Source organism: Pongo abelii, chromosome 5, assembly GCF_028885655.2.
Source record: "Pongo abelii isolate AG06213 chromosome 5, NHGRI_mPonAbe1-v2.0_pri, whole genome shotgun sequence".
In the NCBI taxonomy this organism is placed as follows: Eukaryota; Metazoa; Chordata; class Mammalia; order Primates; family Hominidae; genus Pongo; species Pongo abelii.
The window spans coordinates 84,641,236-84,659,249 of NC_071990.2; the positions used below are offsets into that span (position 1 = coordinate 84,641,236).

Here is an 18,014-nt window from a genome sequence, read left to right on the forward strand (position 1 = left end):
GGTGCTGCCTTCAGTAGTAGGCAGCCTAGGCCAGTGGATGGGGAATGAACGCACCAGCTGTTCTTCAGCCCTGGTGACTTACTCTTGCCTCAGCCCATGGTGCAGTAGCTGGCAGTTCCTTGAACCTAAACTCCTGGGGCAGCAGCCATGCTTCTCTTGCACTTCAGTTTGGGTTCTGCTGGGTTCTAGTACAGTGTGCAGTTTGTTGCGGCTAGGGCTCTGAAATGACCGTTTACTGTAGCTGCTTAGGTCTCAGGGGGCTTGTGAGACCCAGTGCAAGCGCCCTCCCCGGAGCAGTGCCATCACACAATCTCCCAGCAGCTCTCTATTTTAGTGTCAGGGCCTGCAAGGGTCAAAGGGTTCTTCTGTGGCTAGGATTGCAGGAGTCCATGGTGGGAATGTGGACTGCTAAAGTTCTCCAACCTGAGTCTTTCTCGGCTTCCAGCTGATCCCAGCCTCGTAGGCTGCCTCACTTCGTTTTCATTTCTTGCTTTAGGTATCTCCTGTCATTTTACTGTTGAATTTCAGTGTTCTCTCTGGATGATCTATTCAGAATGTAATTATCCATTCACTATCTTGGTTCTTAGTGGAGGAGGCAAGTATGAAATACCTCTGGTCAACTATCTTCTTTCTATACTTTACATACTTACTATTTTAGTGTATATTTATTTACTCTGGAATATACCATAAAGATTCCAGTATCAATATTTTTTGGCTGATTATTTTAATAATTATATAGTATTGTATTGAATGGCATTATAGATTGATTTTCCTTTGCCGGTCCTTTACAATTGGGCATTTAGATTGTTTCCAATATTTTGCTAATTTAAGTAGTGCTGTGATGAGTATCCTGGTACCTACATCTTTATATACATGCAAATATTTTCTCAGGTAAATTCCTAAATATGTGAGTGAAAGAGCTGCAGATTTTTAAGTCCTTTTTTTTCAAACAGGGTCTTGCTCTGTTGCCCAGGCTGGAATGTGGTGGCATGATCAGCTTACTGCAACCTTGAACTCCTGGGCTCAAGCGATGCTCTCACCTCAGCCTCCCAAAGTGCTGGGACTACAGGCATGAGCCACCCCACCTTAAAATTATTCCTGGCCTATTTTAAGACTTTTAAGGCATATTGAGAAGGTGCCTTGCAGACGATTGTTTAAATATAATTTCCACCAGTGGCATCTGACAGCAAATACTATCAGTTGTTTTCCTTGAAGCAGTAGAATCACTTTATTTTCAAGAAAATACCTGTTAAATATCTGAGTCTGAATAATCAGTTTGTTTACTAGTAGTTCTTATAAATGGCCCTTCATTTTTTGTTCTTTTTTTTTTAACTTTTATTTTAGGTTCAGGGGTACGTGTGCAGGTTTGTTATATAGGTAAACTCATGTCATGAGGATTTGTTGTACAGATTATTTCATCATCCAGGTACTAAGCGTGGTACCCAATAGTTATTTTTTCTGCTCCTCTCCCTCCTGCCAACCTCCACCCTCAAATAGTGTCCGTTGTTCATTTCTTTGTTTTCAGGAGTTCTCATCATTTAGCTCCTACTTATAAGTGAGAACATGTAGTGTTTGGTTTTCTGTTTCTGTGTTAGTTTACTAAGGATAATGGCCTCCAGCTCCATCCATGTTCCTGCAAAAGATATAATCTTGTTCTTTTTTATGGCTGCCTAGTATTCCATGGTGTATATCAACCACATTTTCTTTATTCAGTCTGTCATTTATGGGCATTTAGGTTGATTCCATGTCTTTGCTATTGTGAATAGTGCTGTAGTGAACAGTCGTGTACATGTGTCTTTATGGTAGAATGATTTATATTCCTCTGGATATATACTCAGAAATGGGATTGCTGGGTCAAATGGTAGTTCTGTTTTTAGCTCTTTGAGGAATCACCGTATCGCTTTCCACAATGGTTGAACTAATTTACAGTCTCACCAACAGTGTATAAACGTCCCCTTTTCTCTGCAACCTCGCCAACATCTATTATTTTTTGACTTTTTATTAATAGCCGTTCTAACTGCCATGAGATGGTATCTCATTGTGGTTTTGATTTGCATTTCTCGAATGATCGGTAATATTGAGCTTTTTTCGCTGCTGGTTGACTGCATGTATGTCTTCTTCTTTTTTTAATTTATTTTAAGTTCTGAGGTATATGTGCAGGATGTGCAGGTTTGTTATGTAGGTAAACATATGCCGAATGGCCTTTCATGAAAAAAGCCCAGTTCCATTTGCAAATCAAACAATCGTCTAAGTGTCTCTTCACAGGGAAACCATCATACTTTGTAGCACTAATCTTTTTGAGAATTTCCCACTTTGTCACACAAAATATAATAAAAATATGTACCCAAGGGTCAAAATTTAATTAATAATTTTTCTACTTCATGAAGGATATTCTTAAGTATTCTTAAATATCTTCCTCATGCCCCCTCCCCTGTCCATGGTGGTGAAGAAGATAATAATTACTAGTACTGTTTGGACCCACTGCCTTGATTAATGCAAGATACTAGCAGTTTTACCCACCATTGCTTTTATAGCATCAGAGCAAATGTCAAAACTGAAAAAAAAGCGAGTAACTTTTTATTAGTATTATCATGAAACAAATTGAGACCTCATGGAGACCTGAAAGGGTGTCAGGAACTTCCAAAGGTCCCAACACTTTGAGAATACTATTCTTAACAATCCCTATCTGTGCAGCCTTTCTATCACACTCTGGTAGACTAATTGAATATGCTTCTTAGTTTTTAGGTGTGTGTTGAGAGTGGTTTCAGAAAGTTTAGTTTTGCTCATACTAAAATGAGAGCATCCTGTGGAGTTAGTCATGTTGCTTTTCCATCATTTGTTTTACATACTAGGTTCATCGTTGGGTCAATTATGAATCCATGCTGAAAGAATGCCTGGTTGGCAGAATGGCCATTAAACCTACTGTTCTGAAAGGTAAGTGGTGCTGGTGCTAAACCAGCATAGATGTGTGGTGCACATGTATTTTTTTTTTAACTTGGATTTAAACAACTAGGTCTGTACAAATCACTATGGTTTTGTCATTTTCGTTGGCCTCCTGGTCTAGCCACTCCAGAGGTTTTCCTTCATTTCTTCTCTAGAATCATATTGTGACTTTCCCTTAAAAGTTCGACTGTTTTTTAGAGAAAGTTCAGTGTGAGGAGTACAACACTTAGGGTTGATTTTTAGATTAGTTTTTAGAATTTAATTTTTTTTAATAATATAGTCACATGATTCAAAAATTTAAAAATACAAAAAGTTATACAGTGAAATTTTCCCTCCCAGCTTTTTCTCCCATTTGCCATGAACCTTCCAACTCTGCCCCCTCACTATAGATAACTCCTATTCTTACTTTAAACTTCTTGTAAAGTATAACCAGTTTCTTCCCCCTAGCTCTGAGATGGAAGAGGGATTTAGAGCAGTTTAAAAGTGAAGATACTGAGGCTTGTAGGTATTGTATCTTACTAAAAACTACAGAGTTATTTAATTGAAAAAGCCCACTTGAAGAAACCATGGGTAAACAAACCTTTTGTAAGGCAGAGAGGTGCCTCATTAAATGTTACCTGCTTTTTTGTAATGTATTTTTTTTTAGTATATGTCAGTTGTTTTTCACTGGGGTTGATCTTGCTCTTCGGGGGGACATTTGGCAATGTCTGAAGACATTTTCGTTGTTAGAACAAAAGTAAATGCTACTGGCATTCTAAATGATAGTGGTCAGAGATGCTGCTAAATATCCTGCGTTGCACAGGACAGACCCCCACAACAAAGGATTTTCTGGCCTAAAATGTTAATAGTGTTGAAGTAGAGAAACCATCTTATATGCATTAGTTTTTTATTATTAAAAATGATGGTATTAGTGGCACATACATGTTAAGCTGGTACGCATGCATTGGACAGCTCTTTGGTTCATCCTAGGCAAACTCTGGCACCTGTAGAGCTGAGGGTGGAGATAGATACCAGGACCTACAGTGGGCTGAGACATTACTTTCAAAGATTTCTTTTACTGTCACAGCACTGTGAGCAAGGACAAGACATCTACTGAATGGGCTGCCTGCCAGTTGGAAGTTCAACTTGTGTAAAGTCAGTCAAAGTTCTTTCTTCTAGAAGCCTCAGTTTCCTCATTGGTAAAATGGAGACAATTTAGGTAGACAAAGCACAAGCTCAGAGACTAACTGATAGGGGAGAAGTAAGACAGTTACTGGTGGAGAGAGGGAGGCTGGGAGTCATTCTGAAGTGGGCTTTACTGGACAGACAAGTTTGCTATCTCAGCCTGGCTGCCTTAATTTGCTCTTTCTGCTATAGGGCCCATTGTCTGGGTAATTCTTGCCAGAGAGATTTAAGGGAAAGGTAATTAAAAATGGGAGGTAGAAGTAAGAAGTCCCTGGTTAGGGGGCAGATGCAGACCTAAACAGGAAGTGTGTCTTGCTGTAGTGGTGTGACTGACTGATGTTTTGTTTGTGTTAGCATTTGTTTTGTTTTCATAGAAAGAGGAATTTTGAACATGTGTATATTCATGTACAGGTGATTCCAGATAAGAAAGGAATCGTAATCCCTCTGATGATAGGACAGGAATGGAAAATAACTGACAAATTGCAGAATTGATTAGAAAAATGACAAGTGAAGCCAACTTGGGGAGAAAATATGAACTTCTAAAAATACAGCATATGCTGTGATTAAATGAATAATGGAGGAAAAACTGATCCTAGGATAAATTAATACTCTGGTATTTTTAAAGCTTTTTAATCCTCGGATTTTTCAGAATATGTGGATTTGAACTATTAAATCTTCATTTTAATTCTGCTAGTGAACTAGAAGTTTGAGAGATGTATAAAATTGAAAGATGATTCAGAAGATGATTACAAAGATGAATAGAAGAAAGTAAGGTAAAGATAGTTTAAAACTGCAAAAATTATTAAGTTTTGTAAGATTTGAGAAATAAGTATGACTTTTAAATCAAAAACAAGAATTAGGCCTGGCTAGGTGTGGTGGCTCATGCCTGTAATCTCAGCACTTTGGGAAGCCAACGCAGGAGGATTTCTTGAGCCCAGGATTTTGAGACTAGCTTGGGCAATATAGTGAAACTCTGTCTCTACAAAAATTTAAAAAAATATATTTAATTAAAAAAAAGAAACAGGTCTAGGTTGTGTTATGAAGAGTTGTGTTTAGAGATATGGAGGAATTTCTAGAGGAAAAATGGTTATTAAACACATTATACAGAACCAAGAAGTCCTCTGGCAAGGCTAAGCAGGTAAGGGAATACAGAATGGTAAATTTAGGACTTTGTGAGTAAGATCCCTGGCAACAAGACTGAGTTCTTATCTGATAGTGACATAATACCAACCTTTTGGAATAAGAAAGGGGGATGAGGAATGTAGCTACAAGATAATTGTGAAACATTCAATTAATGCTCAGCATTGTTTTTTCCTAGAATGCTTTTCTTCAGGGACTCCTGACAAATGCCTACACATTTTCAAAACTTAGCTAAAATACTACTTCTTCTATAGAGTCCTTTCAAATTTCTTCCAGTAGAAACGTTCTTCTTCTGTGCTTCAATAACACCTCCTGTATACCTCTTTTACAGCCACACGCAATCTTAAAAAGAGCATATCATCTGGGTACGGTGGCTAACACCTGTAATCCCAGCACTTTGGGACGCCAAGGCAGGTGGATCACTTGAGTTCAGGAGTTCAAGACCAGCCTGGGCTACATAGCGAAACCCTGTCTCTACCAAAAAAAAAAAAAAAAAAAAAAAAAAAAAAATTAACCAAGCCTGGTGGTGCATGCCTGTGGTCCCAGCTACTCGGAAGGCTGAGGCAAGAGGATTGCTTGAACCCATGAGGCAGAGGTTGAAGTGAGCCGAGATATCACCACTGCATTCCAGCCTGGGTGACAGAGAGAGGCCCTGTCTCAAAAAAAAAAAAAAAAAAAAAAAAGCCTATTGACTTTATTTTTAATTCCGTTTATGGTATTTTTTGAATAAGTATTGCACTTGTGTAATTCAAGAAGAAGCACCCTTATCATAGTTCTGCCTGCCATCTACTGTTTTCCTCTCCCATGCACACACCAAGGACGTGTTTCTGTTGATGTTGTTGTTGTGGTTGTGACTCTTTCCAAATTATCTTTATGTATGATAAGCAGATTGAATATATTTTCTTATTTTTCTAACTTTTTATCCAAATGGTATGTCAATGTCCGTATTATGTCAATATCCCTGTTAAGATGATCAATAGATGTTTATTAAAGAATGAGCATATTGGTAAAAGAACTTCCTACTGGATCTTTCTTTATTTCAGGGTATCCTGTGCCTCTGCTCAGCGGAGGTAAACTAGATTTGGGTCATAATTAAAGATCCTTACCAAGGAAGAGCTGAGTGCTATTAGATCACAGCACCAGCCTTCTAAATGACTCTGACCTCTCCAGAAATAAAGATTCTCATCAGAGTAAAGCAGTTTAACCAGCATTGTGAGAAGATACAAATTTGATTGGCCATGGAGCCAACTAAATGATGGAATTAGTTACCAAGAGAAAACATCAGATTTCTTTTCAGAGAGGAAAGTATCTCCTGTGACTAAAATGATTCAGATGTAAATATGCTTAAAAGTGAAAAACAGTCTCCTCCATTTCTATAACTCAGTTTTTGAAAAGAGTTGTAAACACAGACTAGGAGAACTTTTAAAGGTAACCCAGATTCTTTAAGTGGAAGTTCTCTTTCTACTAGTACATCTTGTATTTAAAAAAGACTCGGGGCTGGGGGGGGAACTACTAATTTCGCAGAATCCAGAAAGTTCTGACAGATCAAGCAAGAAGTAATCATAAGAGATAATATTTTCTTCTTAGAAATAAATTACCTGGGACAATAAAATCTGTGAACCTCTTAGGTAAAAACTAATTGTTTTACATGATAAATGAGATTTATTAAACTGTTGACCTTATTGTACACTGAAAATAGATACATGTTCTGTGAATTTCTAAGATAAAACAAATAATCACAACTGCAACAGCAAAGACAGATAAAACTGACTGGATGAAAGTACATGGCCAAGCAGAGACATCAGTGATCCTTTGCAAACTGTAATGGCCAGATTTGTATCTGGCAGTTGATAAACAAAGCTCATTTTGAAGTATAGTTTAAATGGTTTTTAGGCCTACTATCCTTTTAGGAAATATTAACTCCTGGATTGCCAAGAAAAATAGGACTCTGTTTCAGGAGAGACAAATCTAATTTTGACTTTTTTACTGGAGTGGTAGATTTCATTCAAGTTCTTTGACCTCAGATTTTCAGCCTTTTTTAGGAGATCAGGTGATAATTTGCTGTATGTTGTTAAAATTCCTTTCAGCTATAAAATTATTTTGGTAAAATGAGGAAAAGGAAAAGGATGGTCATTTGGCTTCCTTAATTATTATTATTTTGGGATGGATGAGTGAAGTGGAATTAATTATGGAATTTCTGGTGATTAAATATTGGAACACAAAAAATTTGAAAGCTTTGATTTTAAATACGTTAGTTTCTTTTGTATAAAACAAGATGATGTCAGCTTAAGAAATGATGTCTTTCCATTTGACTACTTGAATATTTTTTGTTAGCTTATCCCATTTTTTTTTTTAAATTTTGACAACTTGTTGAGGTGTTTATTTTGACTATAATGGTATAACACTTGTAGTTATTAGAATATAATATAGATTTGTGAGTTGGCCGCCATCCTGAAAGAAAATACCTGTTAATTTTTTTTCTGGGTTTGTAACACTAATAATTGCATTGGGTATACATGCAAAAATCTGAACATATTTTAAACTTGTAATAACGATCATTTTATGCATTGAACTCAGTAAAAGGGAAAGATAAGAAGACATCTTTCTTTGAGTTGTTAATGTGTGTGTTTCATTTATGAAGTATAATCTAATAAATTCTGGTTGACTTGGACTAATTTAAAATATGATAACCTGGATGAAACTTGACTTTTACATATGCTCATATAGAAATTAACCAAGATATTAGAAAAAAGTGACCAAAGAATTAGAAAAAATCCAAATGAAATGAGAGACAAACATCTGGAGAAATATGGTCTGGCAATCTTCAGAGATGAAACTTACTTGTTTAAAACAAAGGCCATTTCTATATTGGGCTGTTTCTCTCCTCAGGCCTTAGAAGAAAGCCCTTCAAAAAAGAAGGGATGTTATCTTGAAATCAGTAATGTGGACTGACATTCTCATTGACATTAAAGTATTCTTATTTGTCTTTTTTTTCTAAATCACTATACAGACTATCGTGAGGAGGAAAAGAAAGTCTTAAATGGTAAGTCTATAAATTTATAATAAATGAATCATGTTCACATGCTTATGAATAGTATTGGTTCACAGAATTGTCTGGGGCATTTAGTTTTTTTTTTTTTTTTTTTGAGATGGAGTCTTGCTTTGTCACCCAGGCTGGTGTACAGTGGCACCATCTCAGCTCACTGTAACCTCCGCCTCCCAGGTTCAAGCAATTCTCCTGCCTCAGTGTCCTGAGTAGCTGGGATTACAGGTGCACACCACACACCTGGCTAATTTTTGTATTTTTAGTAGAGATGGTGTTTCACCATGTTGGTCAGGCTGGTCTTGGACTCCTGACCTCGTGATCCGCCCACCTCGGCCTCCCAGAGTGCTGGGATTATGGGCGTGAGCCACTGTGCCCAGCCTAGAATTTTTTTTTTTTTTTTAATATGAAAGATAGCTTTACTTGCCCAAACTTAAGAGTCTTTTGTAGGGTTTTATAGGCTCCTTATTCCAGCCATTACTCTTAATCGTCGTGCCTTCTGTGACATCCCTGAATACATGTTATCTTCCCTCAGTTTGAATACTTGTAGCAATTAGGAGTTTCTTCCTCAGAAACAACACAAAACAAGTCAGTTTTCTTAGATGTGAGCTCACCTCCATTGTTTGCATACACATGCCAAATAGTTTATTAATCTACAATTTTCTAAGCTGAGTGGTGCATCCAGCCATTCTAGATGACTTGCAAATAGTGACTGACACTTCCTCTCCCCCACAAAAAAGTTTGACATGCTGGTCACTACTGACATAAAATGCATGGTGCTAACTCTGACTGAACTATATTGATGTACATTTAGAAACATTTTTTTCTTTCATTTGCAAAAGAAAGTTATAGAAATGCAACTGACAAGCTAGATTGCCAGATGAGTTACCTTTTTCTTTGTTAACTGAAATAGTCTATATTGTGGACTAATTTATGCAATTTATAGTACCTGAAGTTGTTCATCGGATAATATAACACTCTATTAAATGAGGGACTGATCTTTGGTTTCATCTGATGATTGACTCTTCTGTGGCACTACAAAAGCAACCGTTGCTTAATGATTGATTACTGATAGACTAGGCATTTCCTTTCCACCACATATGGCTTCCAGAACCTATGCTTTTCTGTTGCCTTCTTTGGATGCACTGCATTTGACTAATTTCTGAGTAAAAGGTGGCGTTAAGTATGGAATATAGCACTCCACAAGTGATTTGGTTAGCACTGTTACCTCTTGTGACCTGGACCCTGTAAGATTGGAACATGTCTATCTATCTATATATTTATTAGCTGCTTTTCCCTTTTCGCTCATTTAAGTCTATGTGGTATGTCTCTGTATTTTCAAATGTGATCTGCCTGCATTCTATGTTACTATTCCAGTAGCTGCTTAAAATACTGAATGGGTTGGACTACTTTCCTATTGCACTAGAGACCCGATCCCTTCAAATTGACGGCATTCAATCAACCAATATTTATGGAAGGGAGAACATGCATTCAGTCCACCTTGCATTACTTAATAATTTTTTTTCACTACACATTCACCCCCTATTCTTTCAACTTACTCAAAATAATATTATGTAAAGTTTGAGGGTTTTTTTTGTTTTTAGTTAGTTTTAAATTAAGATACATTCCATGGCTTATTATTCTGTTTTAATAAGATATATCTTAATTATACTAGTTTTTTAGAATGTTTGATTATTGTCTCATTTGCTCACCCATGAGATTGCAGGGAGCATTTCATTGCTATTAATAGTTCCAATTTGAGGAAGAGGAAACAGTGGCTTGCATAAAATCACAGTACTGGCGCTGAGCTTAAGTACAGATTTTCTGGTCCTAATTAGGTCATACAAGATCAGTGTTGACTTACAATTTATGAATTCTGTTTATAGCGTTTTCTTACAGAAATTCTTAGATTTTGATGCATTTGATTTTTATTTATATACCTAAGAGACTTCCAAAAGAGAAACAACATTAATCTCTTAAATCTTTCCGTGCTTCTTAATTTAATAAGATTTATATTGTCTCGCTTTTACCATATTAGAAAAAATACATTTAATTCTTGTAGTCCTCTCTTGTTTTACCTGTAGTTTTGTAGTAGAGCACTCTTCTTTTAGTGCCCACTAATTATTAGTTCACAACTCTGACCTTGTTGTCACATCTCTGAGGCTTCCTTTGTTTATTTGAAAATAGTGTTCTGCAGAGTTATGTGGGAAGAAATGGAAGCTGAATGAGTAAGGCCTGGACTCAGGGCTCACCATCAGCCCATTCAGAAAAATATGACTGTTTTACATCTTACTTGCACTTGAGCTTGTCTTGAAACAAAAGGTTTGTGTTTAAAAAGAATCTTGAAAACCTCTAAACTGTCTGGTCCCAAAGGTGTCTTGCAACTCTTAAATTTATATCAAATACTGTGATTTCTAATTTGGACACCCAAGACTCAGCAGATACTAACCATTAATTTTTGTTCCTGTATAGTTTGAAAAATAGTAATATAATTGATGCAATGATTTTCAAAAGTCATGTAGCAGCAGTACTTCTTTTTTCCAGACTAAATCTTACCATATACAAACAATGCACTTCTATTGTAGGGGGGAAATACTTAATGTTTGCAATATCTTGAGTTCTTCCATGCCTCAGAGTTTTCTGAAGTCATTTAAAAACCATAGCATTAGTGGGCTTTTAAAATGCATCATACACCCAAGATGCATTTTGTGGGTGTGCATACCCACAAGAATGCATACCCACAAGAGTGAGTAAAATGGGAAAAGACAGAAGACCACATGTTGGTGAGGTTGTGGAGCAGCTGGAACTTTCAAACACTTTGTACTGTGGTAAAAAGTATAAATTGGTACAACCACTTTGAAAAGCCACTCAGTAGTATCTTCTAAAGCTAAACATACAAACACTCTTCATACTAACCAAAAATGTAGATATGTGTTCTTTAAGAATATGCATGTACCTGTAAAAGAATATTTATATCAACACTGTGTATAATAATAGCTCCAAACTGGAAACAACCTGAATGTTCATCAACAGGAGAATGAATAAATTGTAAACTATTCATATAATGTAATACTACTCAGTTACAAAAAGGACCAAGCTGATAAATTCAATAGCATGGATAAAATTTCAGAAAGCCTAGATTTGATTTATTGCTTATTATTTATCATGCTTATTTCACATAACTGTAATGTCTAGAATATTGGACAAAAAGCCAGACTAAAAGAGAACATGTCTTATCATTCTACTTATATAAAGATCAAACATAGGCAAATACTAACCATGGTGTTAGTAGTCAGAATACATGTTACTCTTGAGGCAGGGATGGTGATTGAAAAGGGAGCATGAAGAGAGTGCTGACTGCAAGGTATGTTTCGCTTTATCACGGCCTTTTGGCTAAAATCAAGTAAAAATATATTGAGTAGTACATTTGTGATTTGTATCCTTCTATGAGTATATGTGATATTTCACTAAGAAGTTAACTTAAAAGACAAAAAATTAAAAATACTTTGTAGATGAACTATAGCTATCTTTCTTTGTAAAGGCATGCTTCCCAAGAGCCAAGTGACAGATACACTTGCCAAAGAAGGTCCTAGTTATCCAAGGTATGCATTCTTATTTAAAATTTTTAAAGTTAAATCAATTATATACAAAAATGTACACATTTTAAAAATAAAGTAGCTCTGGGTTTGATTTATTGCTTACTATTAGTCATGCATCTTTGACACAAGAATTGTAGTGCCTCGTTTATTAGATGTTGTTGGAGAATGAGCTGTTCCATAAATGTGAATTTTAAATATAACTGGTTTGATCCATTTTAAACACCAATACTTTAACAAACTATTTTAAAATATTTTTTGATTATAAAAAATACACTAATAGTAGAAAACATAGAAAATATGGAGAAATACAAAAGAAAGTGATAAAATCAGTTGTAATCTCACCATCCTTAGATGTATACTATTATTTATATTTTCCAGTTAGATTAATATAATACCTACTTCCATATTATTCTATTTTTATAATATTGGTGTGACAGCATATGAGCATTTTTCTATGCCATTAAATATTCTGTGAAAGCATTTTTTCTCTGCATTCCATCATGTGACCATGCCATAATGTATTTAAATATTCTATTTTTTATATCTAGTTCATTTTTATCAATTTTTAATGGGAATTCTTCAAAATGTATTGCCCAATAGTTGTCTTAAACAGTTAACAGTAACTTAAGCAATACATATATATTTTGTTAATGACACTTAAAATGCCTTCAGGTGTGTTCTCTGTAGTTCTTTCTCTTACCCCTTTTCTCTCTACCACCAGTCTACATTATTCTAACATCAGCATCCTGCTATATTTGTTAAATTATTTCATATACAATTTTAAGTTAGGGACTAAGGATGCCCTCTGTTGATTAGCCTATATAGGTGATAAGTGCAAAAAGAGTATCAATTTGATCAATAGCTATAACAAAACAGAAGACTTAGTTTCACTTTAAGTTTCACTATGGACCCATTAAACAACCTTGTTGAGTTCATTTCTTCACTACTAATATATTTGTGACAGGGAGGAATGAAGATAATAAACATGTACACTTTTTCATACTCTTTAACAAAATATGTTGTTTTGGTTTTGCTCTGATAAAAGAAGATTTTAGTAAAGAGATGTGTAGGCTCTATAAAATGGGTCTTGTTGAGGATATTTTGTTTTTATTCAAGTGGGAATACATGGAAGTATAGATATTTTAAATTTAGAAATAGTTGTCAGCAGTATAATGAAGAATGTAACATGGTAAGACCACTGTTTATTTAGAAAAAAAGCTTAACCTAGAGAAATACAGATATGTCTCACTATAAATTTTAAACATTTAATGATTAATATGTGTTAATGCACATGATTGTCAATATAAATATTCATCCTTTTATTTATATTTTACAGCTATGATTGGTTCCAAACAGACTCTTTAGTCACCATTGCCATATATACTAAACAGAAGGTAAATATGTCTTTAAAATCAGAAGAGAAGTAAATAATAAATGTTAATTTATGTACCAGGTCTTTTTCTAAACACTTTTTTATATTATTTACTTCTCACTACAATTCTTTGAGGTAGATAGTATTGTTATCCCTTTTGTACAGAAGAGGAAACAAAGAAAAGATTAGGTAATTCACCCAAAGTTACACACTGAGTGGCAGATTTGGCATTTGGAACTCAGGCAGTCTGGTTCCAGAACATCTGCTCTTAACAGCCATTCCTATAGCCTCTTAAAAATCAGAGTAAGAAGTATTTTATGTGTTTTTCTGTGTGTGTGTGTGTGTGTGTGTGTGTGTGTGTGTAAAGCATGGATAACAAAATATGAATCTCAGTTAACTTCACCATAAGAACAAATTTCCTAGACATAAACTGGGATTGGAGAAGGTATTTCGTTGTGGCTGTGGCTTAGTATGTTTAAACCACTAATGGTGTTCAGATGCCCATTTGAAACTGAAGTTAGGGAGGTTATTCATTAACCATCAAAACTAAAGTTAGGGAGATAGTTCATTCACTAAGTATTTATAACCTGCTTCATGTAGAACACAGCCTTAGATATCAGGGATCTAATGATAGGCCAGATACGTAGAGACCTGACTTTCAAAAGGCTTACAGTCTAGCTGGAAAATCAGATAAATATGCAGACAATTTAAAATATCTCCAAGCACATCCTCCAGCAACTGTTGAGGTTCCCACACTTTGAGAGATATGTAGATTTAAAGACAAGCTCTGGCAGCTAGGAATTTTTGAGAATTCATGCTACTTCTATAGTAGCAGAACCATGTCTGAACCAGTGGGTTCCTCTCACTCTTGCAGCATGATTTGGTCATTCTGCAGGAGTGACCAGCCTCTGCTTGGAAAGAGCCAAGATGGCCAGAGGCGCTACTTATCCTGTTTTCCACTCCCTCTTGATATTGTCTCTTCATCACACAGTTCAAAACCCAGAGCACAGGCTCTAGGGAGGTCCACTTGCACTGGTAATATCAATGGGACACAGAGGATGGATGGCTAAGGGAATAAGAAAGGTTTCCATGTGGAATAATTTGTTCATTGAATAATATAAATAATATATATCTTACACCAAGGCTATGTAGAAGTTAGAGACATCTAAAAATATGTTAGTGAATTGATTTTTTTTATATAAGCTAAGGTCAAGAGGTTATGTAATTTGCCCAGGATCATACATTACAGAAAAGATAAAGATGAACAACAAATATCTTGGTTTCTGCTCTGATTGTAATTTTCTGGGGGGTGGGGGGGTTCATATTGCTTATTCAAAAAATATTTATTGAGCACCTACTAGGTGCCAAACAATGTTCTAAAGATAGTCCCTTAACCTTAGAGCTTAGAGATTAGTGGATGAGGTAGAAATTAAACAGAGACAAATATGTAGTAATTAAAATTTGGTATGTCCATTGAAGGAGAAAAACTGGGTTGTAAGAGAAAAACAGAAGTCACATTTGTTTAGCTTGGAGGTTCAATAAAGAAGCACCATATGAACTACCACAGATCACCTTAAAAGTATAGTTGTAGAAGTTTGGGGGAAAATTTTACTTTCTAATCTTTCTATTTTTGCTTTCTCTTTAAGGATATCAATTTAGACTCAATAATAGTTGATCATCAGAATGATTCCTTTAGAGCAGAAACAATTATTAAGGATTGTTTATATCTTATACATATTGGTGAGTACTTTATTATTATTAATGGAAAGAGCTCTGGTTTTCTTTAAATATGGCAATAACTTGGTCTACAGTCTAAGTAACTGTAATATTTTATCTGCTGTTACCATTTTGGTTTGTCATTTTTGATCAGTTTTTTCCCTGTAATTTCTTTACACTAATAAAAGTACTACCAAGTGGCGGTGTGACCTCACCTTTCCAAGTTTAAGCAACTAGATGCAATCAAAATCAATAATATAAAATACTTGTTGGCCCAGCTTTGTAAAATCTCTCGTGCTTGACACCTACAAGAAGTCTTCCAAGGCCCATTGGTCACATGTCCTACTGACTGTCCTTCGCTAGGTGGCCCATTCCACTGGTCTGTTCCTTGCCAGCTCTGCCATAGGAAGTCAGTGGCTGCAGCAAAGCAGCCTGGACTACAAATTTGTATTGTATCCTCCAGCTGTCAGTCCGTTTGTGGCTAAAGACCAACTTTGTATTTTTTTATCAGGACAGAGAAAAAAGTGGTAGAAACCAGGGAACCCTACAATAGCATATATATTTTAAAAAACTAAAAATTCCACAGTTAAAAATATGAAACTCTTGGTTGCAAATATTGCATTGGAATGACTGAAATAATGCAAAATTGTAAATTCCAGATAACCATATGAACACAGTGAAATTTACAGCAGACATTTGTAAGCATATTTCTTGCATCTCCCCCTTCTGGAATATAAGTTCCATAGGGGCAGAAATTTTTCTGTCTTATTAACTGTTGTGTCCATAATACCTAGAAAATACCTGTCACACATAGATGCTCAATAAATTTTTTTTTTCAATAACTGAATGGATAGTCAACTTTGGAGAACAATAAGAAATGGTAAGCTAGACCCAGACCTGGCCTTTGTTCACATACATATACGCACACTCTCACACTGGGGCTTGCGTGCTTCAGATGCTGCCTCTCCGTGCTTCAGATGCTGCCTCTCCGTAGCCTGCTCCTCTCTTGGTTTGTAGGATTCCCAGTCTGGAACCATCCATGCTTGGACTTGTGTGGGTTACCCACTTGTGGGCAATTGAGTATTTGCTCTTTAGTTAAAAGGGAGAAAAATGAAACAATTGAAAATATATATATTTAAATAATTTGATTCTTTATTTTGATTGTGTAAAATTTCTTTGTTTTGGTCTCTCAGAACACGTTTTATTTGTCTTGAGGGATTTGAAATAGTACATAAAGAGCCATTTAAATGACATGTGGTGTTCAAAAACTATATGAATTGAAGTTCTATTTTAACTAAATAAATTTGTCTGTCCTAGGGCTAAGCCATGAGGTTCAGGAAGATTTTTCTGGTAAGCTACCAAAAACCAAAAGTTACGTATGTACGTACATATACACATACCTACAGAGAGAGAGATACGAAAAAATTGAAAAATTAGCATTTGTTTTATTTTTCATGTCTATATTTTCATGTTGCAAAACAAAGATGTGATGTTTTCTCTTTTTTTTTTAAACTTTTAAGTTCTGGGATACATGTGCAAGATGTGCAAGTTTGTTACATAGGTAAATGTGTGTCATGGGGGTTTGTTGTACAGATACAAACAAATACATTAATTTTTAAATATACCCCTCCCTCTGGTTTCGGGTTTTTTCCTATTTTTTCTTCCCTCTTATTCCTTTTTTGTGTGTGAGACGGGGTCTCACTCTGTCACCCGGGTTGGACTGCAGCAGTGTGATCTTGGTTCACTGTAACCTCTGCCTCCCAGGGTCAAGTGATCCTCCCGTCTCAGCCTCCTGAGTAGTTGAGATCACAGTACACACACTACCACACCTGGCTAATTTTTTTTTTTGTAGAGATGGGGTTTCACCATGTTGCCCCAACTGGCCCCCCTTATTTTTTTTTCTCTCTTTAACCTTTCTTTTTTTTCTCCTTAAAAAAAAAAATCTGTCTCCTTTTTATTCTTCATTCCTCGTATCTGCCCTACTCCTGACATGCAGCTTGTGGAAATATATTAGACAAATTTTTCTTTCATCTGTATATTTAAATGTTTAATGTTGAGAGAGCATACTAAATTATGAATATTGCTGCATATAAACATGCAGCGTAGGTTTTACACAGCTATTTAATAACAGAAGACTCATCATAGAATGGTATTTTCTTGTTTTCAAGTACTGTCATGGTACCTTACACTGGTCCAATGTTTCCTCTTTTCCATATATCGTTATAGGCTCTGTAAATTGTATAAATCAGGCTCTTTAAAGACAAAGACCATGGTTTTATTTTGGTTAAGCTTCAAATCAGTGCTCATTGAATTGAATTCATTTGACTCATCTATCTTTAAAAGTTAAATTGTTACTGGGTTTTGTGTTCACTGTGGGGGAGAGCAGAACATTGTTTCTGAAGAAAAATTAAATATGCTTTAAATCTTTAAAAGCATGTTCAATTCATAAAATTTAAATCAGCATATGAAAGCATATATTTTATTATTATACCCATATATTGTAGACATTTTAATTATTCAATAAATAAAAAGGTAATCTAAAATACTTTTATCAAAGATTCACATGCACTTTATCAATTTACTGTGTTGACTAGGAACTCATTCTCATGAGGCTCTTCTTGTGTTTAGTAGTCTCAGTATTAGTCTACTGAATTTAGTCATCAGAATCCTTCAGATTCTAAGGAATGTTAACGAAACAAATTAGAGGCTGAGGTGGGCAGATCATGAGGTCAGGAGATCGAGACCATCCTGGCTAACACAGTGAAACCCCGTCTCTACCAAAAATAAAAAAAAAATTAGCCGGGCATGGTGGCGGGTGCCTGTAGTCCCAGCTACTCGGGAGGCTGAGGCAGGAGAATGGCGTGAACCCGGGAGGTGGAGGTTGCAGTGAGCCAAGATTACACCAGTGCCCTCCAGCCTGGGCGACAGAGCAAGACTCCGTCTCAAAAAAAAAAAAGAATTAAATTTGCTTTTGTGGGGGCATTCAATGCTAATTTGTACATCTCAACCTTTTTTTTTTTTTTTAGCTTTATGTCAG

The 18,014-nt window shown here is 35.7% G+C and overlaps 1 protein-coding gene across 9 annotated transcripts in view; it reads left to right on the forward strand.

Annotated features, from left to right (window-relative positions):
• LOC100450705 (cytochrome b5 reductase 4) overlaps positions 1 to 18,014 on the forward strand; it is a 128,913-nt gene that overhangs the window by 48,710 nt on the left and 62,189 nt on the right. For all 9 annotated transcript variants that reach the window (XR_008526271.2, XM_002817103.3, XM_054557815.2 and 6 more), the window contains exons 4-9: positions 2,853 to 2,934; positions 8,258 to 8,290; positions 11,832 to 11,892; positions 13,226 to 13,283; positions 14,908 to 15,001; positions 16,295 to 16,327. Coding sequence is in view for 8 of the 9 variants with exons in the window: in XM_002817103.3 (XP_002817149.3) it covers positions 2,853 to 2,934; positions 8,258 to 8,290; positions 11,832 to 11,892; positions 13,226 to 13,283; positions 14,908 to 15,001; positions 16,295 to 16,327 (361 nt within the window). In the remaining variant the exon portion in view is untranslated. The remainder of the gene's footprint in view (positions 1 to 2,852; positions 2,935 to 8,257; positions 8,291 to 11,831; positions 11,893 to 13,225; positions 13,284 to 14,907; positions 15,002 to 16,294; positions 16,328 to 18,014) is intronic.